Source organism: Leishmania donovani, chromosome 32 (assembly GCF_000227135.1).
Source record: "Leishmania donovani BPK282A1 complete genome, chromosome 32".
NCBI lineage: Eukaryota > Euglenozoa > Kinetoplastea > Trypanosomatida > Trypanosomatidae > Leishmania > Leishmania donovani.
In genome coordinates, this window is record NC_018259.1 from 496,829 (window position 1) to 522,401 (window position 25,573).

The following is a 25,573-nucleotide window of genomic DNA, read 5'->3' on the forward strand; positions in this document are numbered from 1 at the left end:
GGGGGGGGGGAGGAGATGATAGACGTTTTTTGTGCGCGTGGTTGTCCGTCTCGCTCTCTCATTTTGGTGGGCGGGCGTGGTATCGTGCGGGCGCCTCCTTTGAATGATGTGAATGTTTGCGCACACGGGCCCACGTAGGCCTGTGTGCATGCATGTGCTTCGCGCAAAATGTGCTTTTCGACGAATATATCTCTGCGTCTATATGTGTGTGTGTGTGCGTTACCTCGCATGTATGGAGTGGCGGCTGCTGAATGCGAGAGCGGCGCAACGCGACATACAGTCTTCCCACCAAGTCACAAGGTAATCGACAGGCCTTCTGTTTTCCTCACGGAGAGGAGGGGTAAAAAAAAGAAGAGATGTTGGCTTGTGAAAAGAAAAAAAAAAGAGACGGCACTACTTGTGCTTTCTCATCGCATCTATCGGCTCTTCGGGTGGTGTCTGCCCTTCCTCTTCGCTTTTTTTTCGTTCCGCTCGCCCTTTTCCATTTCTCGTACGTGCGGGACGACGCCACAACATTCCTTCAACCCGCACACATATCCTCTCCTCATCTCTTTCGCCTTTCTCATCAACTTGGTTAGCCTTCGCGCTTGCCACCCATATTTGCGTCGCGCAATCCCTCTCCGTCACTACTACAACCGGTGCGGCGCTCCCTGTCCTTCTCTGTCGCTACGTGGTCTCGTCTCGCTTGTGCGCACAGGCGCGCGTGTGCGCGCTTATTTTCTTTTCATTTCGTAGTGCTATTCTTCTCCGCGCCACCGGCACGTTAGTGCTGCTGCTACCAACTGGCGTATTGCACAGTGGTGGCTCTGGTGTGTCTGTGTGTATGGACGAGGGAGGGTGTGCCAGCCTCTTTAAAAAGAAGCACCGCCTTCCTATTCCCATCGGGTGTGTTAGCATTTGTTTGTTGCTCTACTTCGCTCACAGATGAACGGCACACAGTCGCTGAAGGTCGAGCGATTCGACACCTCCTACAAGGATAGCGACCTGCTCTCGTCCGCCACAGACAGTATCGACCTCGATCACAAGGATGAGCATCAGGTAACGGATGCGATCAAGACCCTCCAGCAACTCTTGAAGAAGGCTACGGTGGATGGCACCACGTCGACGACCTCCATGGACGCGGCCGCGGACAGCGCAGCTGCCATGGAATACCTCGCCGACTTTTCCTATGGCCTGACGCCCGGCGAGGCGCGTTATATTGTGTACCGGTTCCTCAAGGCTAATGGGATGAACATACCACGGGCTCTCGAGCAAATGATGCGGTCCGCCGAGCGGCGCAGGAAGCAGAACCTCAACAATATGGCGCTGTTTCCGTGTATTATTCCCATGAGCGGATTTAATGAGCAGACGGTATGCTATAAGCTACGGCTCCCTTTTATTAGCAACATCTCCGGCAAGCGCTACCTGGACGCCGAGGGTCGACTTCGACTGGAGCATGAGCAGTTGGACCACTGCAACGCGCATTACGAGGATCCCTACACCAGTTTCATGACGACTGACGTGGCGGCCGACTCAAGGCAGCCAAGCCCAGACAGCAGCGACTGCCTATCTTCACGACCCGCCATGAGCGCGCCTCAAGTGGCCTCCTCCTCGCCGATACCCCCCGTCGGTCCTGCAAACTGGAAGGCGACCCTTGAGGGGGATGGCAGTGCAGAATGGAAGCGAGACGCCGAGTCGCAGAGGAACTCCCTCTCGCCGAAGGAGCACCGGCGCAGGAGCGATGAGAAAAAAAGCAGCGGAGCCAGGTGGCGCTCCTTCATTTCCCTCATTCCTTTTCTCCGTCATCAAGGCACCGGCTGCCTGCCAAATGCGTCAGCCTCGCACCTGCGGAACATGTCGACCGTTACATCCGAAACAAGGAGGCACACCGGCTTCCACTCCATCCTATCCACGTGCAGCGGCAGCGATTGCGGGAACAGCGGCGCGCGCGAGCAGAACTATGAGACACCGGAGATCGAAGAGGAGGAGAAACTCCTCAACGCGGCGGGTGTGGCAGTGCCGTTGACGGCAACACCCAGCACCCTTTACGCCGACTGTCTCAATTTCCACGGGCTCTTGGAGCCGATCGTTGCAGTCATTACAAAGCACGCGCCATTTGCATTCCACTACTGGGACCTTGAGGGGCGTCCTGTCATGTACTGCCGCCTTGGCAGAATGCACTCGAAGAAGCTGATGCAGGAGCTGTTTGCGCTGACCCCGATCGATGCCGAGCCGCGCGCACTGGCGTTGCTGTTTAACACGTACGCTCTACTAGTGCTGGAGCAGCTGATCCGCTTCTGCAACCGCCGAAACCGTGAGGGCGACGAGATTCGCGATGACCTGCTGCCGCAGTCGCAGCTCGGGAGTACACAACGCCAGCAGGGTGAGCCATGCCCAACCACCACCACCGGTGCCATGCTTCGCAGAAGGCCACTTGTCGGCTCGTGTACTGTTGTCGTCGACTGTGCTGGGCTACAGATTCGACGATATCTGTACAAGCCGCTGCTGCTTATGGTGCGTTCAATTGTTCGAATGAACATGCGCGACTTCCCGGAGCTGATGCACCATGTGTATGTTACCAACTGCACGAACGCTGTGAGCTTATCGTACCTGATGCTGCGCGGCATACTTTCGAGAGCGACGCGGGAGAAGGTGACGTTTTGTAGTAAGAGCAACACGGCTGCCACGTTGTGCGAGTGCATCCGCAGCGATCTGGTACCACAGGAGTTGGGGGGCAAGTGCCAGTGTCCCGGCGGCTGCATTTCGTCCATGGATGCAACGCCGGACGACGTCCACTCCGCGACGCTCAGCCGCAGCTTCGGTGACGCACCCTCGAGCGTTACAACGCAATGCGGCGACACTTGCACCGAGCAGGTAACGCAGCGGTTGGGTGGGGAGGGGCTCTTCTTTCACCCTCTCCACTACACTGCCGAGAGGCTTGTGCTCAAGGCGCGAGAGTCGCGCAAGCTGTCTTTTGGAATGGGCGCGGGGAGCGAAATCATTTGGGAATTCGCGGTGAAGCACAAGCGCGACGTGTTCTTCTCGGCTGTCTTCGTCTCCGCCGGCAACGACGGCGCGATGCTGTCGCTGGTGCCGCGCCGACGAGTTCAGAATGAGGCGGGCCACTACATTTGCCCCTCGATCGGGGCAGTCATCTTTGAGTGGAGCAACAAGCACCATTTCTTTACTCGATGTCGGCTGAGCTTGAAGGTGTACCGCGAGGAGCGGCCGGTCGGCTCCATGTGAGAATGCGGCGCGCGAAGACGCGGCAGCGCGGCACGGACGCCTCTCCCAGAAGACCAGGACAAGGACTTTCGGAGACGAGGGGCCGGCGGCGCCGATTTTGCTGTCGGTGTGGAGGCATGCGCCGTGTCCTAAACAGCGTGTTGATTGGTCTCTGGTTGCTGGTGTGAGCATGCGGAGAGGGCGAGGAGGACTGGAAGGAGGAATGCCGTTGAGGGAGTGGCTTGCGCTGCCTGCGCACCGCAGTTGGTTCTTTCTCAAAACCCTCCTTCTCTTCTCGCGCTCAAGCGGCTATGGCTTCCTCCACGCAGATGGAAGCACGTCGGTCCCTCGCCACCGCTCTGCATCCATGAGCTTTCCCAGTCACCGAGGGAATCGGCGCGCCTGCACGAGAAATTCTCGACAGCGTTTTTTTTTTTGTTTCTTTGTTTTTCGTGTGTCTGTGTGTTTGAAGGAGTCTCCAACAGCTGGCATGTGCGTGAGTTTGTTCTCCAGGGTGCGCGTGGGTTGATGATGGTGCAACAGTCGGGATTCGGACGCGTGTGAATGCTTCTATTCCTTCGCCAGTGTGTGTATGTGTGCATGTGAGAGAGACAGTTAGACCGAGGCCATGAGCGAGGCAGCATATTCGTCTACGCCGATCGGACTTCTGGAAGGGAGGGAGGGAGAGGGAGGTGACGTGTGCAAACAGGCCGCTGGCCACGATGAGCCACACCCGCTGGAGGAGCGCGGGCCCTTTTGCACGAGGGCACGGAGACGTGTGTGTATGCCCGTGTGTGTGTGCGGACGAGAGTGCGGAGCCACCCGTCCTTCCAGCTTCCTGTCGCACCTCCCCGTGGCGCCAGTGGTCCCCCTTCGCGCCCGGTATGCGGAATCACGGCTCGACCTGTCCAGCGGGATTTTTGCTGGACTTTATGCAGCGGGATGTAGATCAAGCATGGTAGCAGAGTCGCGCAGTCATCGCGGTTACGCGTTGGGTGCATGGCTGCTGGAGTAGCGGTTGCGGAAAGCAGCGATGGCGGAAGCGCTACCCATGTGAAGGTGCACCTCAGCTTCGGCAGACAGGAAAGAATAAAAAGGCGCCTCCCGTGCGCAGCGCACCGAGCGGTGCTCTGTCGGCCCGCTTCACGCACGCGGCTTTCCATCCGCCCAATGTCGCGTCGGCGCAGAGGCCGCAGACAGCACCGGTCGTCGTCGGCGGCCTGCTGCGCCGTCGCGTGCTCGCTGCGGCACACTGGCACCGTTTGCCGACATCGCCCTCGGCGCACACGGGCAGCGCGGCCAGCCATCGGCCAGCCGTCCAGCGCGGCGTCAGCTCTGCATCCCTCCGCGGCGAGCCGCCGGCACACCGCTCGCGGCCACAGGATAAGTCGCCTCTCCATCAGCCCATGTCTCTCTCACAAAACGCAGACGACGGAGCCGGCAGCGCTACGGCCGCAATCGTAGCGTTTCATTACGGGCGCCGCCCCGTGCGCTGCGATGCCTTCTGCAGACACCATCGCAGGGCTTTCTGAGGCTGGCACTTCGCTCGGCCACGCGCGCAGCCCTTGCCACAGCTTCCCCACCCGGCGCCTCCGCTCCGCCGCTGGCACGTAGCGGCGGCGGTAGTGGCCCGTCCGCGACAGAGGCGACACGCCAGCAAGCCAGTCCCTACATCACGTGCCACATCCAGCTGCTCGCCGGCCTGGCGGTCCGTGAGGTCCGCCCAGTGGCGCAAAGCAGAGGGAGTGCTTGCCGAGCAGTGCCATCACGCCCAGCAGCGGGGCTGCCCCCCCCCCCTCCCCCTTTCCTTCACTCCCAGGGGGCTTCGGGGACGTGGGCGGTCGATCCTCGCTGCACGCCCTGCACCGTGCTGAGCTGCCCCTGATTCGGGTGGGGTGGCAACGACCTCTCGCCCGTCTTTCCCTCTGCACACCCTCCCGCACTCACAAAGCCAGGCATGCAGTTCTGTCGCCACGCACGGCGCACAAGAAATGTAGACGGAACGGCGTGTCCCTGCTCGCATTCAACCATCAGGTCCGTAGGCCCCATGGCCCGCTCGTCCCCTGGAACGGGCGCTGCCGACGGGAAGCCCGCGCGAAACCAGCTTCCAAATGAGGAGGCAGTCAAAGGCCCTCTTCAAGGCCAGCGCAGTGTCGCGGCTCTCTGGTGATTTCATGTCGCGCCCGTTGAGTGCGACGCCGTAGATCGTCGAGAAGACGACGAGACGACGGTCTGCTTCATGCACCAGCCTGGGCAACACGGGGTGGTTCTGACGATTTGGATAAGGTGCGCCTTCAGCAGAGGCCCACGCCACGTCGCGCTGCAGCAAATGGCGCCTGGGGGCGGCAGTCCCTCCCTGCCCAGCCCAAAGTGGGCTCTCCGGGCCAGGGATCACTGGGCGGCGTTGGCATCCCCACGGCACCAGGGCGCACGGTGTCGACGGAGTGGAGCTGGGAGCCGTACGCAGCCGAAGGCGCCGCGGTTGCTTGCGCCGCGGCCTGCGCTGCATCCGTCCGCTCGGCCGTCGATGCCGCTACCAGAATGGGCCGGCACACGCTGTGTCTGCCCTGAAGAGATGCCTTGCGTGCATTCCACAGGTCCAGCACGGAGGAGGGGAGACGGAAGAGCGGCCGCGGATCCTCCTCCGTGGGGTGTGTCGGTCCGCGATGGGTCTCCTCAGAGACGGCGTCATCCATATCCTCCCAGACCCGCCGCCACTCGTCCCACTGCCCCACCCGCTTCGTCTCCCGGCAGCGGGCGCGGGCGGCTGTCCGTGAATCGGCTGACAGCCGCCTCGAGGCGATGGATGCACTCCTCCGACACCTGCACTCCCTCCCTCAGCAGCATGAGTGATCGAGCCATCCGCAGTCAGAATCCCCACGCGCGCAGGGCGCCCGCCTTTCCACGGTTTTCGGTGCTCATTGGACGCCCACGGGTGGCCGGCGTCAGCCGCCAGGAGCCCCGCAAATCTGTGGCGGCGCGAGGCGCGGCCATGGACGAGAATCCCCATGTGCAGCTGCTTTTCCGCCATCAGCCCATCGCAAGTTGACGAAAGCACCCCCCTCCCTCCCGTCCAGTCTCACTACCATGAACACCACAGCTGCACACACAATATTCCTCTATGACATAGTTCCTATCTTGTTTGAGAAAGATTGATATGGAGCTGCTATCAGGCGGAATGTGCCAACGATGACCTCAGACGCGTGTCCCTCTTTCTTTTCTTCAGCAGGAAGTGGTTCACACTCGTTTGCTGGCTGCGGAAGCAGATCCGAGGGCACTGGGAAGAGCAAGAGAGGATGAGAGAGGGACAGGGAACGGGAGAGTTCGCCGTTCAGCTTTCACGAAAGCACGCCTTAAAGATGAAGTTTATATTTCCACGTTTTCTGCTTTTGGTTTTGGTTTTTGAGTTTGCGTGCTTCTTCTCCTGCAGCTGTTTCTATGCAGAAATACTCTCAGATGTTTTCTGTCCGTCTGTGTTTTTCTCTCCCCTAGACACACACACACACACGAACCGCTTCTGTGCTCCGCTATGTGGCCAGGCGTGAGTCTTTTCTCCTTTTCTACTCATATTCATGTACAGTGTTGTGCCTGCGCACGTATTCCCTATCGTCGGCGCGCTCTGTGATTATCTCATGAGAATATATCGGTATCGTTTCCATGTATGCTCGCTGGTTTACAAAAAAAAGTTTTGTTATGCTTTTGGAGTCCTGTCAGAATTTATTCCATGTTTGTCATTGACGGGGGCCTCGCTATACTCCGTGACTCCTGGTCCTTCGCTCATCTCTTTTTTTTTTTTTGGTTTGCCTCTGCGGCAGGGTGGTAAGGTCACAAAGACGAGGCCAGCCTGTACTTCTCTTCAAAGTCTTCTTGTCGTGACTTCGCTGCACGCGTGTGGTTGGACCATGGAGAACGTCGTTGTCCTTCCGACCACGAGTCAGCATTGCCGTATCTCTCTCTCTGTGCCGACGTGTGCCATTATTGCTGCTATCCAGATGCCGGTCATCTGTTTCGGGTCTTCTCTTGTTGCGTTGTGCTACTCTTCGAATTTTCAAGCTCTTCCCCTCTCCCTTTCGCAGGTGTAGTGTACGAGCACAAGGAGATCAAGAGTAGATTTTTTTCCTTGGAACTGCGCCTGTTTTGCTCGCGCGGCTACCGCCTCTCCCTCTTTTAGCTCTGCGTGTCTTAGGTCGCGGTGTATCGCAGTTTTATGAGTGCTTGATCTGTTTTATGTTTTTTTTTTTTACTTTCGGGTACTCTGGCCCGTCCTCTGCCTGCCGTGCAAGCACCCCTCCCTTCCTCCCACACACACACACACAAGCCCTTCTGCTCCTTCGTTTCTTTTGGCTAGTCATCCGCCTCTTTCCTCGAGCAGCACGATACCCTTCCCCCTCCACACTCGAATGTACATCCGCTTCGCGTCGCAACACTCTCTCGCCCATCTCTACCTTGACCTTTTTGTTTCCTTCACAGCGGGCCTACTCACAGAAAAGAAAACGAAAACGACGGGTGGTGTTTACGCGCATGAATCTGGGTGTGTTTGCGCCTCGGTCGTGTGTGTTTGTGTGTCCTCGCCGAGCCAGCGCCAGCCTTGAAGGACGGCGTTGTCTTGTGCCACGTCGCGTATTGCCCCGCTTGCTTTTTTGAGTGCTTGTTTCGTTTCCCACAGTGTCTTCAGCAGTTTTGCGGTGGCTGTGTTAGAAAACGTTTGTGTGCTCATCTACATGTCTGCTAGTTCCTGCCGCGGCGCTTTCCGGCTCGAAGACGCTCTTGCTCTCTTATGGCCACATACGAGTAACGCATTTTTTTTTTATTTTGATCTACACAGTGGATGTGATCTTTCCCTGGTCGAACGCATAGAAGCGGCGGATAAAAAGAAAAACCGTCAGTTGTCGTCGAGTTAGGCAACCGCCGTCGAGGCAAGAACAGAAGCTCACCCTCATTGTGGAGCTTGTGTGCATGGCTGAGATACTCGCGCACCATCATACGAACTGCAGTGACAAAACATCTGCACATCCTTTATGATCCCTTCGCCTCACGTGCCCCTTCCTGAATATATGCACATCGGCTTCGTGAGCTCACGTGGATCCCATGCAACTACAACAGCCATCTTCCTCTTCCCGTTCTTTGCTCCTCATTACCTCTTGTGACATTTCACGGCGTCCTTCTGTCTACCTACACCTCTCCCATTCGCGCACTAAAGGACTGGCGGCGTGGTGTCACGACGCTTCGCCTTTGTTTCGCCTCTGGTGTCGCTACTGTTGTCCTCTTGCGCTGAGAAGAGGAGCTGTTCAGTCGCGCCAGCTAAGCGTACGATCTTTCCATATAGGCTGCGCCGCAGACACCGAGACGCGCACACTGGTGCGCACACGACCATAAAAACGAGGATAAGAGAATGTTCTACAAGGTCGTCCTTCAGCGCACGGTGAACGTAAAGCCGGCGGACCTGTGCAACACGCTGAATCGCAGTCTTCTGACCTTCCTGCGACAGGCGGTCGAGGGAAAGCCGCTGCCGTCGCCAGACAGCGTCGCTAGTATCGCACTCGACTACGTCACAGCGAGCAAGTCCTCGGCGGTGGTAATTGCCGTGCTGGATATCCTCAATGCGGAGACACTGCAAGGCAAGGTGCTCGATGACGGAAGTGTGTCGTTCCGGCTCACCTATGAGGCGATGGTGCTGAAACTGCACCGAGGTGAGGTGCTGGACCTGCTGGTCAGCGATGTCGACGAGACAGGCTTCTGGGCGAGCGTCTATGGCGTCAATAAGCTCTTTGTGAACCGCAATCAAATGGGCGAGGACCTGAAGACGGGAAGGTCGGAGTGGTCTTTTGAGGCGGAGACAGCCGCGTGGGTCAGCAACGACGATCGCCGCTCCATCAAGAAGGATACGATGGTGCGCCTTCGCGTGATTGCGGAAACCCCGCAATCCGAACGCGGCATGGCTGTCGGCACCATCGGTGCCCCGTTTCTGGGTCCACGCGTCGGCAGCTATTAGACCGTATTTCCAGGCGGCCGCCGCCTCCGTTGGGGCACACTCTCCTTGCGAGGGGGTCCCAGACAGCACCAGGTACGCATGAAACAGCAATGGAAAGGGAGTCTGCCCTCTGTGCCGCCAACCTCCACCTGTTTGTGTTGTCGGTTGCCGTCGCGGGTGCGTGTGTGTTTGCGTGAAAAGGTGAGTCCCATTGCAGAGAGAGACCCACTTAGCACAAACTCCAGAGCTGCAACACCAATGGCTGAGAGCGCGGTCTAGTATGCATGTCTAGGGAGTGCGTACCTCTGCCCAACCGTGTAGAACTACCAGGGCTCGCATGCCTGGTGTAGAGTTTAGGGATGCTCCAGTTTTCTCCTGTGTGCACGAGGGCGATATTGCCACCCATGCCAACCCCCGCACGCTTTCGCGATTGTCGTGTTTTCATTCTTACTGCCCCCTCCCCCTACTCCCTCGTTCTACACTTGCTTTTGCCACCTGACTCAAGTCAAAGGACTGTCTCGGTTCTGGCGCACACGTGATGACATCAGACATGTCGCAGGACGCGGCAGCGTCACCGTTGCCGCCACCACGGACCGCATTTTGGAAGAAGGCGGTCATGGGTGTCTCCGTGGTGCTCCTCGTAGGCGTCGCCTGGAGGGCTGTGTACGTGAGCAACCAGAACGAAATGAAAATCCGCCGCGCAGTGCACAAGTCACAGAACATCCGCGCAGCCCTGAGCGACGTTCCGGCACGGCGATTCTCTACCATCGATGTGCGCCCGTCCGCCACGCAGAGGAGCGATCTCGGCGAGCGGTACGGCTAAGCGGTGGTCCCTCACGTCGGCAAAGAGGCGCGAGCTGCTGGTGTGCTTATTCATGCATGATTCATACGCATGCAAGTGGGCAACCGGCTAGCTTGCGCCTCTTCTCCTTTTCGTCCCCTCTCCCGTTTTCCCGTGTGCTTGCCCTTCGCGTCCTCTTCATGACGTACACTGTTGCCGTCGAAGTAACTCCTGGTTGAAAAGAGACTTTCACATTGGTTGCTGCACGAGAACATAAAACAAGACAGCACGCGAGAAGAGAAGACCAAAGAACGTCATGCGGCGTAAAAAGTTAGGACGACAGTGTCGGCATCCTCACTCGTGCCGAGCACAGCCTCGAGCTTGCATGGTTATTTTATGTGTTGCGGCAACGGAAGCGGATTTAGCCACCGTCTCCATGCTCAGCCGGGCATACGGAGGATGACATATTGGCAAGCAATGCTGATGCGCTTTCTGCTTCTCTACGCATTCCTCCTACTGTTCCCCGTATGTGTTTGCGTATACATGTATGCATATGTATATCTCTCTCCACCTCTGTGACCCCACGCGCACATATTCACCCGCCACCGTCGCCATGTCGCCACATCCGTCGTTCCTTCCTCGTTGTCTCGATCTCCCACAACGCCTTCAACCCTGTGCAGCTTTTTTTTTTTCTCGGCCATCGTACAACGAAAAAAAAAACAATAAAGGTATTCGACGGGTCCAAGTCACACCGGCTTTCGCTTCACATACCAGCCCTGGTGCACGTTTCACTTTGTTTAGTTATTTTTTTTTTGTTTTGCTGCTGCTGCTGCTGCTGCTGCTGCTGCTGCTGCTGTTGCACGCGTGACTGTGTGGAATTCGGGTGTGTATGTATGGGATTCTGTACCGGTGTACTTTCGCATTGATTGGCGCAGGCTGATTGTGCTCCTCTTTGCTCCTCGTTTCTAGCTTCTTTCTGCTTTCTCTCTCCCCTCCCCTCGCGATCGCTGCAGAACATTATCTCCCTGGACGAATTTGTGTGTGCGTGTATACGGTATCTGCCGTCACCTGTCGCTGTCTTTGCAACGCCTCTTCTCCCTCTTCTCCTCCTTAGCTGAGCCGCTCTCCTTCCTGCCTACCTCCAACCCTCCTTGAGCTGGCCATTATTTCTTTTTGTGGGACTTCGCTGCATTTGTGCCGTACGAGTCAGAGCACTTCTCTTGTGTGTGCGGTTGGTTGCTTTTTTTTTCTCGTCGTGTGCGTGTGGGTGTGCGGCCTTCTTCTTTTGGATGTGTCACTTTGCGACGCAGAGTCGCTTGGGGTGAGAAGCTTGTGAACTTTACGACGCCATTCAGCAGAAAAGGTTTCTGCACGTCGGAGTCAGTACGTCCCACATCTTGTCGTTTCGTCCGCCTTTAGTTTTTTTTTTATTCGTTGAGTGGAAAGGGTAGGTGGGTCCGCCTGTGTGCCGGATCCAAAGGAAAAGGGGGAAAAGGTGCCATCGTTTTCTTTTTTTTGGTGTCTGCCTCCACGCCGATCACCGACGTGGTAAAACTTCTGTACCTTGTACAAGTTGTGTGCATTGCCTCTTTTCGCATCCCTTTTGCTCCTCCATATTTCATTGTTGTACAGGCTCGTTCACTAGTATTTGACCTCCTTCTCTCCTTCGTTTGCTTAGCACTCGCTCGTTGCGATTCTCTCTCTCCCTGTCGGTTCATAATATACATATATATATATATATATATATTCTGCGTATATGTGAGCCTGTCTGATCGCTTGCGCGTGACAGTGCTTCAACTGGTCTTCGAAAAGTGTGTGCGCTTTCTGGCGCCCTCTAGCACACTGCCTTATTTGCCATTGTTGAGGTGCTGTTGGGGTGCTTTGTCTGTGCGTGTGCGCGCGCGGCATCTGCACGGGAGAGCCACTGCGTGTGTCCACGTGCAGATCAAACTTGTTGTTGAGGTATGCGTGGACGGTTCTCCGCCCGTCTCTTTTCTTCTCTGCGCCACTCGGTTTTCGTATCTCGTTGGGCATCTGAACGGACTTGAGGTGGAGAGCGGGGAACTATTTTTGAGCGGAGACTGCAGCACCAAGCAGCGACCAGGCCTCCGTCTCCCTACTCTCTCCTACCGATTGTGTTGGGCTCCGTTTTGTCGGTGCTAAGCTGTTGTCTTCAGTGTACTGTATTATCTTTTGTCGCCCTATTGTCTCCCCTCAGCCCGACCACGAGCTCGGTTCATGAGCTCATGAGAAGGGAAGAGAGACGCATCTTTTCTCTTTTTTGGTCTCTTAGTGTGCGCATTCAGCATCGGCATCGGCTTCCGTGCTCCTGCTATCCGCTCCTTCTTTGGTGGTGACGCTGGGCATTGTGCATCATTGCTCGCCTCCGCAAGAATCCACTGCTCCAGGGTTTATTGACCATGAGTTCTGGAGACTTCATGCTGGAGCTCCGCTACGCTGACTGTGAGGACCACCTAAAGATGAACGGGTACTGTGTTCACCCACCAGTAAGTCAGGAATGCATCAACAACAAGGATCGAAGCAGGAGCTGCAGCACCGACTGCAGCGACAGCGGTGTTGTGGAAGCCAGGGGAACCATCGGCAGCGACGGTGCGGCGCAGCAGTGTTGCTCGCACCCTACAGCTCTTCTCCCGCCGTTCCATAAGCCGCTGGTGGAGGACGACGTCGAGGACGACGACCGCAGCAGTGATGGCAGCGACGACATGGTCGCCAAAGCAGCGCTGGAGCATTTTCTGATGGGGAGCGCAAGTGGTCTCATGGACTACTCAGCCCTGGAAACAGACGGCGCGGCGAACAACTGCAGCCTGAAAAGCTCGCCTCCGTCATCGACTACAACCACTGATAGCAGTGAAGGCAGTTTTCCATGCGTCGACGAGGAGGTACTTGGCGATTTGGGTGATGTCATCGGATACGGTGGCGACCGTGGCTCATTTGTGTGCTGCGTGCCACTCCCGCCACTGTCGCGCATGTGGAAACAGGCGCCAAGCTTCGCCCGGGAACCGACATTCCTGGAAGGCGCGCGCTGCTCGGAAGTGAAGAAGGCCTACAAGAAGTACCCGACGCACATCTCCAAGGACGAGCTCTCGTTTGTGTCAACGGCGTACCGATGCGCCCGCCACCGCGAGCGTTGCCAGAGCAGCAGCAGTCCCTTTCTGACGCCGGAGGAGGCTCACTACGCTGCTTTGCACCTGGTCTTACCCGACGCGGTCGTGCTAGCACGTGGCGAAAAGGTCGGACTGCTGATGCCGCTCTACAACTGCAGCCTCAAGGAGTATCTGCAGAGCCTGGCAAATCCCGCATCTTTACCGGCCGCTGCCTCAAACATGCCGGCTTCGCTGACCGTGTCGCACAACGCGAACCTGCACGCCGAGGACGCCGACAGCAGCACTGCACTCTGCAATCCACAAAGCAGCACGTTTCGCTCCACTGCAACCTATCGACCAATTGAGTCTATTCCAGTGATCTCCGCAATCGTCTTTCAAATGCTCGAGGCGGTGGCCTTTCTGAATCACCGTCTCCCTCACGGCGACGGCTCCACTGGGTACACCCATAACGACCTCCACCTGGACAACATTCTGCTCTCCTACGACGGCGATGTGGCCCTCTGCGACTTTGAGCTTGTCGCGTCCACGCCCACACCGTCGCGCAGCATGGATGTCCGCCGTTTACCGCCGTCCTCGCGGCAGTCGCCGCACGGTCTTTTCAGCGAAACAGCCGACACGTGGGCCTTTGGGCTGATGGTGGTGAGCCTGCTCACAGGTGTGGATCCGCTGTTCACCTCGGACATTGTGAATGATTTCAGCGATGGCCCGCTGCTCTTTCGCTGGGACCGCAGCACGCGGGTGCTGGACTGGGAGGCCAACATCAAGGCACACGTAGAGCTCCTGCTTCGACGGCAGGATTCCACCGGGAAGCGGCTAGAGGAGGCACGCCACCTCCTGCAACTGTGTGGTAAATGCTTGGTCAACCGCGAAGGTGCCGAGCCGTTGCGTGCCGTGTCCCTGCTCGAGGAGGCGATGTTCCTCCCTTACCGTCGCGACTTTAGCCTCGCCACGCGTACCGTGAAGGAGTGGATCAGCCGCACGCGCCGGGTGTAACTCCAAAGGTGACAAGAGCACGAACCGAAATGCGAAATACAAACGAAGAACCCCTCACGCACGCATACAAGCACGTAGCGACGCCTCGCACACGTGACTTGTAAGCGAATGCATGTCATTTTCCTGTTTTCTTCGCTACGTCTGCAGCGATCCTATCAAGAAGGTGTTGTGAGACGGCTTCTCCGTATGTATCGGAGTAGGTGAGTGGGGCGGAGAGCGGTGGGCGCGTGTGGCTCTTGGGTTCACTCCCGCCCTCCACCTCTCTGTGTCTCTCCCCCTCACTCCTCGATGCCTTCGTGTTGTGGCCGTTTCGCTGTTCATCTTTGAAGCTTTCTCACGTGCGCCTTCGAAGGTTTGTTTCCGTTTGCTGTCATCTCTCACAGGGCTGCCCCATCTGCCGCTCCGCAGTTCCCCGGCGCTTCCCTCTTTGCATCCTTTCCATGGCTGTCATACGCCACTTATGTCCCTGTGCGGTGTACGTCAGTGGCGCGATACGTCTCGGGTAGCGCTGTCGTGAAAGTTGCTAGTGAGGGAATGGGAAAGAGGTGGGATTGGAGTTGCGCGTAGAAGGCATGCGTCTTGACGATACATGTGCGTACAAGCAGAAAAACAACAAAAAAGCAGCTGAGCCCACCTCCCTCGTGTGCTGCTGATGCTCCTCTTCCTTTCTCCTGGTCCATGGTTGTTCTTTGCTCTTTCTATTTGCCTCTTTCGTGGTTTTCTTCGTTGTTTGTGCGATGTTAGGGAATTTGTAGACGACACCACAATCGCGTTGATCTGGTCGGTATGATGGTAATTTACGCTGTTTTCTGCTTCGTCTTGTTTTCGCCTTCAAGGCCTTTGCTCCTCCCCCCCCACCCACCCACCCACCCTCCTCTCTCTTCTTGTGGTGGCGTCAGAGCTTTACCGTTTTTGCTCCCGTTTCCCCCTTTTTTTTCTCTTGTTAGGACGACGTCTAGAAGCTGATGCGAGTGTGTGAGGGTGGCATTGGCCGACAGTGGGGTGAGTGCCAGCCTCTGCATTGAGGCGTGCAGGTGCGTGTATTTGTTGTTCACGTCCTAAACGCTCTCTGTAGCCGCCCTCCAAAAGGCGACCGCTGGCGCCGGCGAGTTTACGTTATAAATCGAACGCTCGATTCTCCTTGCCTTTCTCCCTCTCTTTGTTTGTTGACTGTGTCTTGGAGGGGTTCTCCATGTGTCTCCATGCTCCCGCCAAGCATCCCCTCGCGGACGAGAAGCTGGTGATGCTCCGCTTCTCGTTATGCAAGTGTTGTTAGACCTGCGATGGTAGACTGCGTGTGTAAAGCAAGGCACTGTGGCATGTTTTTCGTCTCACAGCTGCAGTGCCGTCAATGTGGCGGCACAACGTCAAGACATCGCAGCAAGCGACAAACGCTGGTCGCGCGCACACCCTCTGCCATGTGTGCTTGCTTGTGTGCGCGTGTGTGTGGAAGGGTGATCAGCTTGTGGTTGTTTTTCGTTCACCTATTCGCTGTGAAGTGCGCACAAAGACCTGCGCGCACCGATGGACTTCGTCTCGTCGAAGAACCAGCGTGTTTGGACGCGGGCGGGGCGGGGCGGGGGGGGCGCGCACCGCACAAACTGCCGGTACCAATGGAGTGAAGTGCACACAAAAGTGAGCAAGGCGCGGTGTTGCAGTGGTGTTGGTGTTTAAGTGGAGGCGGCATTCTTGCCATGGTATGAGCAGGCGTGTACGGCACGTGCAGAAAGCAGGCAGGAGCGACAGATATATATATATATATTGTCTGTGTGTGTGCTCACTTTTCGTGGGTCTCGCTTTTTGATGCACAAGGTGTTCACGTCTGCTGCGTGTCTGCGCGCTCTCCAGCGACCTCGGCTTTCATCCGTTCTCTCTCTTTTGTTTCTGGGGTGCTGGAGGCAGCTTACGGGGCTTTGTCTGTGAGCTCGGCAGTGACTACAGTCGGTTGCACTAACGAACCATTTTTGATGCCGTTCATCTTGTACACCGACTCCTCCGTGACAGCGATGGTGCAGCCAGTTAGTGTGAGAAGAGAAACTGAAACTAGCATGGTAAATCAAGAGGGGTGCAGCGAGACCACGTAAGTAGTTTGCCGCGTGGTTTCGAGCGAGATCAAAAACACGTCCGCTGCGGCACCTCTGAGGCGCTGGCGCACTCCCTGATGCACAAACGGAGCACTGCACCAAAAATGTGCCTCCTCGCTTTTGTAGGGGCTGGTCTGTGGAGTCTGCGGTTTGCTTTGTGTGTGAAGGATATGTTTCTGGTCGAAACAGTACTCTTGATTATCCCCCCCTCCCCTCACCCGTTCATCCTCCCCCCTTCTCTTTCTCCTCTCATCCTCGCCCTCTGCTACACCTCTGACAACATCCCTGTCGCGCTTGACAATGGTCAAACTTCCATGTAGTTGCTCACCTCCCAACTCCCGTCACTGTCCCGTTTTGTGGTGGACGCACAGGCGGCATTACTCAGTGCTGTGATGTGGGAGTGCATCATCACTGCGACTATATGACTTTTCAAGCTCGTGTGATCTTGCTCTCCTTTCCTCGTTGGGGGCAGCCGTTATCGAAGACTGGCAAACGGAAAGCGCGGTGATCTACTCCGAGTATTGTGATTCTTCTACGTAAAGGACTTTTTTTTTTGTGGTTCGTTGCCTGTTACCCGCGGTTCAGCTACAGGTCAGCTGCGCCAGCCACATGCGTCGCTGTGTGCCTTGGCGTCGCCTCCTGTGCGGGGGCACCAGGCTCCTGCGCAACGGCGTCGACACAGGAGGTGCGCCGTCGTCCAGCTCACCCAGCTTCAAAGAGACCGTTGAGGGGAAGCTAGAGAAGGAGGCGGAGGCGCTCCGGCGCGTCGCTTGCTATCCTCATCGCTCCATGACCAGACCAGTCATGCCCGTACCGGCGTCACAGATTCTCTCCCCGGTTTTCATGTCGAGTCTCATGGATCTCAACCAGCTGGCGACAGACCTGCACTGCCTGTCGTTCAGCGCCCCCAAAGCGCACTGGGACGCAGCGGTGATTCTCATCAAGAGCAACCCAGACGAGACGGAGTACGAGGTGTGGGTGAACCCGTCAGTGCCCGGCTACGACGATCGCAACGCGGTGGCGCCCATGTACGGCATGTGGGAGAACTGCATCTCGTGCGGCACGGCGACGGCGTGGGTGGTACGCCCGCAGCGCGTCACGTGCAGCGGGTACGATGAGCACGGCAACCACAAGGTGCAGGTGCTAGACGGCATGCGAGCACGCTGCCTCATGCACGAGCTGGACCACTTGATGGGCAAGACTATCTTTCATCAAGCGGTCGGGCCAGAGTTTGTTGTGAGCTCAGTGGCAATGGCGCAGCGACATCTGTGGCCGGCCAACTTCCCGTCTGCCGAGGCGTACGTCACCACTCCTGGCCAGTTTTTTGATTACGTGCAGAACGCGACGATGATTCCGCCGGGCATGGAGTGGTGGTACGCGCAGAACGTCAGGGAGGAGTTTGGTAACGAGCAAATTGGACAGTGAGGTCGCCATGAGGTGATGGTGGCGATGGCACTATGCTGCGCAGCTGCACGCTTGCCGTTTACTCGGGTTTGCTTTTGCAGACTTGGTGGCCGCGGCGGTAATGGCGGCGCGTGTCTTGTTCGCCGAGCGCGTTTTCATTCTTTGAGAGGGAGGGGGGTTGTGTGGTGGCTCTTCCGCACCCGCAGGACTACACGCCGTATGCGCTTGCTTGTGCACCGTGTGTGTGAGAGAGGGCCACGGAGCACGACGCCGCTCCGGTGCCGTCGAGTTTATTGTTTGCCATTTTTGTGTCTGTGTGTGTGCGCGCACGATTTGTTGTTGGTTTGATGTCTTCTCACATGCGCTATCTGAACAGCAGTTCAAAAGACGTGACACGAAGCCTTCATCAGCGTGGATGTGCCGTCCCGTAGGCGGACTCGACTAATTTGTGGTCGTGCGCTGCTGTTTTTCTTTCCTTTTTTTTGCAGAGTCAGTCGACAGGGTTTTTTTTTCGTTTGTGTGTGGCCGTTTATCTTTGCGTGCCAGTCTTTCCAGCGCCGTATCGCGCTTGTCACCTCACGACCACTCACGTCTGCTTATCATCCCACGTCGATCGTAGTGTCTCATTGTCTCTCTCTCTCTCTTTACGGGTGTACCCGCGGGCCCTTTGCTCGACATCCTGCTCACCTGCTGATCTGTTCGGCGGCGGCATTCAGCGCCGTGCATGGAATGCAATAGACGCACTGTGGACATATCTGTGACGCAGTGACCATCACCGAGGCACCCATTCACATCACATTTCTTGTTTGACGGAAATGTCGGCTGCGTTTATGGCCCAACTCCCGTTTATCGGGTCATCATCAACTCTCGGTTGGCAGCGCGACGATGTCGCGCGATCATATATGGAACACGTTTTGCATCGTGCCCGTGTGCTGCTCCCGCGTCGCGGCTGGCGCATCGGTCTCATCAAGGAATTCTACCCGCGCGGAGCGACCCTGCTTGGACTCAATGTGAATGCCGGCAGCGAGGTATGCATTCGCTTCCGTGTTCCCGGAAAGAAAAACGAGTTCCTACCATTTCATGAAGTGCTGTGCACAGCCTTGCACGAGTTCACGCACTGTGTGCACCCGAGGCACGATCGTGCCTTCTGGAACCTCTACTACGATTTGGTCAAGGAGTGCGAGGCGCTGGAAATTACCATGATCCAGCAGGGCATGCGGCTCTACCCAGCAATCTCCTCCACACCCATGAGCTGCTCCGGCACTGCGTCTCAGCAAAGCCGCTCTGATCGTGAGGGCAGGACTGCAGCAATGGTCAAGAGCGCTCGAGGTGGAGGCCGCCGCCTCGGTAACGGGGGCGCCAGAGGAGGCGGTAGGGAACGAGGAGGTGGGATGAGCACGGGCAGTCGCCATGTCACACAAACCATCATCATGACGGGTCGCGCCGCCTCCAGCAGCAGCTCCTCGCCGACGAGCAGTGCGGGTTTTCCTGGAGAGGGGCGCCGCCTCGGCGGCGGCGGTCCCCGACAGTACGACACCCCGATCGGCTTCACCCCGACACGGGACGCGCTGCGCCGAATCCTTGCCGACGCGGCACAGAGACGTCTTGCGCGGACGCTGCCGTCAGCAGCAACGGTCACGCTGGGTTCGCAGCCTCTAGCTCTCTCACTTGACAGCGGCACTTTCCCGCAACAAGATGGGGGGCAATCTGAGGTGGATGACGGCGACGCGCCGGACTGCGTCCCGCATACCCTTTCGGGCCACGAGGACGGTGGTGGCTGGAATTGCCCACGTTGCGCTTTCCGCAACGATGATAACGTGGTCGGTAGCTGCGCTTTCTGCGCTGATTGCGATGACGAGGACGAGGGGGAGGCGATATGGAGAAAGCGGCCTCGACTCGACAGCGATCACTCACCACTAGAAACGCCCACGATAGCCGTCCCCTCGGCCACCGCGTCGAAGACGGTGCCTGCGCAGCAGTCGCAGCAGCAGCAGGTCGAGTGCACCGCAGAAGAGCACTATATTGTCGTTAGCGACGAAGACGACAGCTAGCAGGCCAGGGAAAGCCTGCGTGGGGTGTGCCCTTGTTGGTGCAATCACCACTCTCACCCCCCCGCTCTGACTCTCGCTTCTACTTATGCGTGCTTTTCAGTGCGCTACCGCAGCCAGACACGTTGCGTATTTTTCTCGCACGTGCTGCCGGTGCTCCGTCAACGCTATTTCTTAGCCCACTCTTAGAGGACGCCATTACTCGTCTTTTCGTTAAAGGGCACATGCCAAGTGCTGCAGCGCGTCCCAGCGTGCTGTGAGGAGCTCGAATCTGCTGCGGAGAGCCCTTGACTGCGACGATGCAGAGAAGGGTAACGGCAAAGAGGAATGCGCGATAGAGTTTCGTTAGAGATGCGTCCGTATTTTGTAACATGTGCGCCGGCAATCCTTGTGGCCGCCTCTCTCACTATGTGGCTGTGTTACTTTCTCTCGCTCTCCTCGGCACCCGACATCTCCTCCTGCGCATCCCGATGATACACACATCTCTGCTCGCACGGCGCAAACGCTTTGCCTCGCCACTCCCGCACACCTGCCCAATCACGTGCACATGCAGCGCAAGCGACAGACACAAAAAGAAGTCTTGAGCAGCGTAGTCGCCCCCCCCCCTCTCCCCTCCCTCCCGCCCCCGGCCACGCAGCACTCACAACCGCATACTTCGTGTTCGTTGTAGACGACGGCACTCACCGCTCTCTCAGCATGAACAGAGACGGCGTAGAGGATGGCATCTACGTCAACTTCTTCGGCTTTGATGGGAAGGCCGCAATGCTGGCGTGCGACATGTACGGCATTCTTCCGGAAAACCTTCTCTACTTGCCCAAAAATATGTTTCTCCAGACGGGGGACGAGAGTGAGCAGGTTCTGCTGGTGCGGTACACCATGTGCGAACGTAGTCGCCAAGGCACCTTTCGCACCTTGCTCGGCGCCAAATCGAAGCTGATGGCGGAGGGTAAAGTGGAGGCGCTGTGGAAAGAGCGGTGCCGCACCTTGGCAGACGCGGCGCCGTGCCCACGCTTTACAGAAAAGCAACTGGAAGAGGCCGCCGCGGCACTTGACACAGACAGTGAAAGTGACGAGGAACGACAGGTCGACGAGCGCGGCATGCTAAAGCCGCCACCGCCGCTGCCGCCTGCGCCACCATTCGCCTCGGACGGCCCACGCGGCGAGGCAGCTGCAGAGGCCGCCGCCACGGAGAACGACGAATCGCCCACGCCAGTGACGGACACGCCGTTTGGCAGGGCGCCAGACTCGGAACCGCTGCCGCCGCCGCCCACGCAAGCCTCCTCCGACGCGGGCGGCGAGACACGGAGGGGCTCGGGCACCACAGCTACAAACGACAATGCCGCGCTCGCTGTCGACGCGAAACGCATGACGCAGGAGCTGCAGAACGACTGGAAGCAATACGACGTGGTCAAGTCGCTAGAACTGTCTCGGACACACAAGCTCTGCTCACAGCCGCCAAATATCCCGCAAGCGTACTTTCCGCGCTTGCTCGAGACGCTGAACATGGAGGAGAAAGAACTTGCCGCCGCGCAAAAGGAGCTCTCTCGCTACAGCAAGAAGGCAGCGAGGCGACTACGTGCGAGGCAGCAGGAGCGATCGAGTGGGCCCTCCGCCCCAGGGCGCAGCACCTCCCTCCCCCCTCTGTCCTCCTCCCCTTTGCAGAACCCCGCCGCCACCCACCTGCACCAGTCTGTGGAGCTGCGGAATCGTCGCGAGCTGGATGCCTTACATCGAGTGGCGCAAGCGCATCTGCGCTTTTTGAGCGAGCGCTACGAGCAAGGCCGCAGCATCGACGAGAAAATGGAGGGGGTGGCGACCCTTGGTACGCTGGAGCACATGCTGAAGTATCAAAAGTCCATCGGCATAGCTCCCGAGCTCGAGGACCGCATTCAGACCAGGATGGTGCGCGAGGAATCCCGCGCGGCGCTCCAACAGCAGCTACGGGAGTCGGAGTGGGAACGGGCGTATGCAATCGAGGAAAAGGCGCAACACGCGAAAGAGGTGCTGGAGCGGGAGCGGGAGAGGACGAAGGGCATCGCTGCTGAGGCACAGCGGACCCAGCGACTAATCACAGACTGGAAGCAGGTGGCAGCCCATCGCCAGCAAGAAACGCACTTGAACAGCGTCCTCCACCGAAGTGCCGTGCGGCATGCAAAGGCGGACACGTTCATTGAGACGAAGCGCGCGGCCGCCGGCATGTCGCGCTACTACCATGACCAACAAGAGGTACACCGCCGTCAGCTACGCGACACGATTCGAGACATGATGGTCAGCAAGAAATTTTCGGCAGACGGGGTGGCCGATGAGGATGACGACGTCGTCGCATAAGAAGCGACTCTTCGCCTTCTTTCCACGTGAAAGTGGAAGCAGCGGGTGCACACGAGTCGATCGGCGCGCAAGCAAGCGCGCTGGCCTAATCGAGTTTTCCCTGTATGAGGAGTATCTTGCGCAGGCTTTTCTACCTCTTATGTGTTTCCCCCTTTTCCTTTGCGCACGCCGCTCATGTATGCTATGACATTGTTTCTGGTTGGAATACTGAAATCAATTCGAAATGTGATGAGCTTCGACCTCACCTTCTCTCCGTCTTCGCTCGCCGCATTGCTATGGGTGGTGGTGGCGGTGGCTTCAGGCACACCGAGGACAGAAGTTTTGAAGATGATAAATGGGGCATTTGTGCAGCCCTCTGGGTGTGTTTTTTTGTTTGTTTCGTTTTTTTATCCGGGCGCGCGTGTGTGTGCGTGTTGTTCCTGACATGCATGAACATGCCTTTCCTTCTCTCCCTTTTCTGGTTGTGGTGGTGTTAACTTCTTCCTCCTCCTTTCACCACCACTATCACCACCCCGTTTTGTCGCCCGTTTCTGGTGAGCTGATTCTTAGCTTGTCCGGATGCGCTTCATGTAAAGCACGGAGGTGTGTGTTGTGCACGTATTCGCCTCGGTGTCCTTGGGAGATGTGTGCCATCGCGTGCTATCCTTTTCCAACGTCACTACAGACGTGGGCCCCCAAGAAAAGGACTAGGAAAGAGAGCGACGCCTTAGTGTGGTTGTGCTGGGCGAACCAGCGTCTCCCAGCGTACCTTCATGCACAACGAGACCTGCTCCTGTGTGACAATGCTGTCTCTTCTGCGACGACTGCGCATCGTCACCAAAACGAATCCTTGTATGCAGCGTTGGTTTTGCTTTTCCTCCCTTCCAGTGTTATGTGGGTGTGTGGGCGTCTCGTCATAGACCCTCCGCTGGCGCGCGACCTTCGTGTATATCCGAAGGAAGTACTTTATGTGGCTGTGGACCGCCGCTGTCAGTCCGCTGTGGCACCTGCATGTTGCTCGCTAGCCTGTCGTGTCACTCTTCTGCGCTGCCTTTTTCTTTTCGACCTGTGCATACTTGTCTTGTGAGAGCGCTTCTGCTTTCTTGCATCGCGGCGCATGGGACCACACGTCGTTCCAGAGGCCGTGCCGATAATATATATATATATGTACGAAACGCCGCCGCTCCGCTTAACCAGCGACGAACAAGACGTAAACGAACAGAAACTGATCAACGACCGTTTAGAGTCTCTGACTCACAAGCGCCATGACGCACACGACGGTGGTCACGAGCCCCAAGTTGGATCCAGCCCTCTACGAGAAGATGCAGCACACAGACCCGCTGCCGCAGTCGGAAAGTGTGCTTCTGCCCTCCAAGACGGTCCTAACTCCAGTGCGCAAGTCAGACAAAAGCCGGCTGCCCCTTTGCGTCGACAAGGGCGCCTCAAAGGAGAACGAGGAGGAGGAACAGAAGATGGGGCCGCTTCTGCGAATTGCGACGACAGAGGTGCCGTCGCGCACTGGCGTCATGACGCCACTGTCATCGCGGCATCTCTCGGTTTCCTGCGTCCCTGTGGAGGCGACGACCTGTGCAAATCGACCTCTGGCTAAAGCTCCCCAGAGACTCTGCATAGGTCGAGTAGCGGCGCTGCGTCCACCAAACGACACGTCGGTTCCCGGCGCCGCCGTGCGCGATGGCCAGAGCTTCTTGCTTGACAGATGCAAGCCTACCGCCAGAGACATGGTGGTGGAGCTGCACGTCTACGACCTCTCACATGGACATCTGAAGCGGTATGGGCAGGAGTTGGTTGGCCTAGAAATGCCCGGCGTCTATCACTCCGGCATTGTATGCTACGGGGTCGAGGTGTACTTTGAGGGCGGCATCGGCATCGCCGCGGCGGGCCGCACGCGTTTCGGTAGCAAGTACCGCACGCACAACCTCGGCGTGACAAAGAAGCCTGTCTCAGAGTTCTTCCGGTGGATCGGTGTGCGGGCCATTCACGTTAATCAGATCCACGACTACCACCCGGTGCGGCACAACTGCCATCACTTTTCCCACGAGGCAGCGCGGTTTTTGCTTGGCGAGAGCGTGTCCATTCCAAAGTATCTCTTCAGCACCGTGGACAATCTTGTGAAGACAGAGGTTGGTGCTTCCGTTGCGGAGGTCATGACTCTTACCACCCACGGCATGCAGAGTAGCATCGCGCGGCAGATGCGCTCCCGCACCTTGGAGCGGCAGTGTAGCATCGATATGCAACTCAGCGCCTCGACAGCCTGCGGTGTCATGACACTGCCGCCGACGGCAGCAGTGCTCTTTCGTCCCAGCGACCTCCACCTTGCAAAACGGCTTGTCCTTGACCTCAGCCCGTACGTGAAGGGGCTAATCAAGAGAAAGCACATGAAGCCCGCTGCATTGGCGGTGCTGGAAGGGATGGCATGCGCGCTGATGGAGGGCACTGATTCCCTTGCGCCGAAGCTGCTGTTGAACTACGTGGAGATAGTCACGGAGTCTCTCTTGCGCAGCCCGTTGGTGACCTGGGGGCCTATCTTCAACGGGCTCCGAGTGGCAGTGCTACATAAGTTGTGCCTCATCAACTGTGTATTTCACACGAACCTGATGTCGATGCTGATGCTCGCGGCGCGCGACTTTCTCCGCTTATTGCCCGACGGGCGCGTGGCGTTCCTTCGGCTAGCGTGCAACTTTGCCTGCGGCGCCTACGGCGCTATCGTCTACAGCGAAACTCGATACCGCGATGCCTGGGTGTCGATCGTTGGCCTAGGCCTCATGGATAGCAGCAGTATTGTCGTGTACACAGCTGCGTGCCTGGCCTTGAACCTAGCGCTCGGCATTGTCACCACTTCAAATCTGCCCCTGAAGCGTGACATGACGCAGCAGGCCGACGAACACTACGCGCTGCGGCTCGTGACGCTTCTGCTGTACAACCTACGCCACCGCAGCGCAGATCAGCTGCCGGAGCCGTCCTTCAACATGATCTTGATGGCACTCTACCGGCTTGCCTCCAGCAACACAGCGGCGCTGGAGTACGTCGTGTCACACCCCTTCAAGCCACAGTACAGCGAGCTCCTCGACCGGTGTGGTTCGAACGAAAGCCGGGCCCTCGTGTGCCTCCTCCAAACCCTAGAAGATCTTTACGCATAAATCTCTACTGCTACGTCCGACTGGTTCCTGAATCACCGCGGAAGGTTTTTTTTGTTGCTTGCTGACTCAGTGAAAACTTTCTGCGGTCGCGCCACTTCCCCACCCTCTCCCTCTGCTTTATTCTGTGGCAGCGGGTGTTCTACTCCCCCGATGACCGGGCATCCACGGCATTGCACGCTGTCTCAGAGCCCAGCGGCCTCCCCCCTCTCTCCCCACTCCTTGTGGGGAAGCCAAGCAGCCCACCCGACTCTCCCCCTGCTATCCTCCGCCAAATGCCGAGCCACCTCTGGCTGTGGCACGATCAGGCACCTACGACGTAAGGCAGCGGGGGTGGAGGAGGAGGAGGAGGAGGAGGGGGTCTGAGCGGTGCATCGCTGCTGACGTCGGCGGTCCGGTGCTGGACGGCGTGGCGTCGCAGCGGCCCGCGATCGTGTCAGCAGGGCGGCGCCATCCATAGGAGTTTAGGCGGCGTGCCAGCGTGGCTCGGACGTATCCCCT

The 25,573-nt window shown here is 57.7% G+C and overlaps 7 protein-coding genes across 7 annotated transcripts; all 7 read left to right on the plus strand.

The window, feature by feature from the left end:
• Positions 1–924: 924 nt before the first annotated feature.
• LDBPK_321330 (hypothetical protein, conserved) lies at positions 925–3,225 on the plus strand (the record flags this gene model as incomplete). The annotated part of the gene is made up of 1 exon (XM_003863501.1): positions 925–3,225. The coding sequence occupies one exon, from the start codon at positions 925–927 to the stop codon at positions 3,223–3,225; it is 2,301 nt and encodes a 766-aa protein (XP_003863549.1).
• Positions 3,226–8,596: 5,371 nt separating this feature from the next.
• On the plus strand, positions 8,597–9,196 carry LDBPK_321340 (RNA polymerase-like protein, putative; the record flags this gene model as incomplete). Its single annotated transcript, XM_003863502.1, has 1 exon — positions 8,597–9,196. One exon carries the CDS (start codon positions 8,597–8,599, stop codon positions 9,194–9,196), a length of 600 nt encoding a protein of 199 aa, XP_003863550.1.
• A 3,180-nt stretch (positions 9,197–12,376) lies between these two features.
• LDBPK_321350 (hypothetical protein, conserved) lies at positions 12,377–14,074 on the plus strand (the record flags this gene model as incomplete). Its single annotated transcript, XM_003863503.1, has 1 exon — positions 12,377–14,074. The coding sequence occupies one exon, from the start codon at positions 12,377–12,379 to the stop codon at positions 14,072–14,074; it is 1,698 nt and encodes a 565-aa protein (XP_003863551.1).
• Positions 14,075–16,767: 2,693 nt separating this feature from the next.
• On the plus strand, positions 16,768–17,583 carry LDBPK_321360 (polypeptide deformylase-like protein, putative; the record flags this gene model as incomplete). Its single annotated transcript, XM_003863504.1, has 1 exon — positions 16,768–17,583. The coding sequence occupies one exon, from the start codon at positions 16,768–16,770 to the stop codon at positions 17,581–17,583; it is 816 nt and encodes a 271-aa protein (XP_003863552.1).
• Positions 17,584–18,464: 881 nt separating this feature from the next.
• Positions 18,465–19,613, plus strand: LDBPK_321370 (hypothetical protein, conserved; the record flags this gene model as incomplete). Its single annotated transcript, XM_003863505.1, has 1 exon — positions 18,465–19,613. One exon carries the CDS (start codon positions 18,465–18,467, stop codon positions 19,611–19,613), a length of 1,149 nt encoding a protein of 382 aa, XP_003863553.1.
• Positions 19,614–20,306: 693 nt separating this feature from the next.
• LDBPK_321380 (hypothetical protein, conserved) lies at positions 20,307–21,938 on the plus strand (the record flags this gene model as incomplete). Its single annotated transcript, XM_003863506.1, has 1 exon — positions 20,307–21,938. The coding sequence occupies one exon, from the start codon at positions 20,307–20,309 to the stop codon at positions 21,936–21,938; it is 1,632 nt and encodes a 543-aa protein (XP_003863554.1).
• A 1,244-nt stretch (positions 21,939–23,182) lies between these two features.
• On the plus strand, positions 23,183–25,075 carry LDBPK_321390 (hypothetical protein, conserved; the record flags this gene model as incomplete). The annotated part of the gene is made up of 1 exon (XM_003863507.1): positions 23,183–25,075. One exon carries the CDS (start codon positions 23,183–23,185, stop codon positions 25,073–25,075), a length of 1,893 nt encoding a protein of 630 aa, XP_003863555.1.
• Between the last annotated feature and the right edge of the window lie 498 nt (positions 25,076–25,573).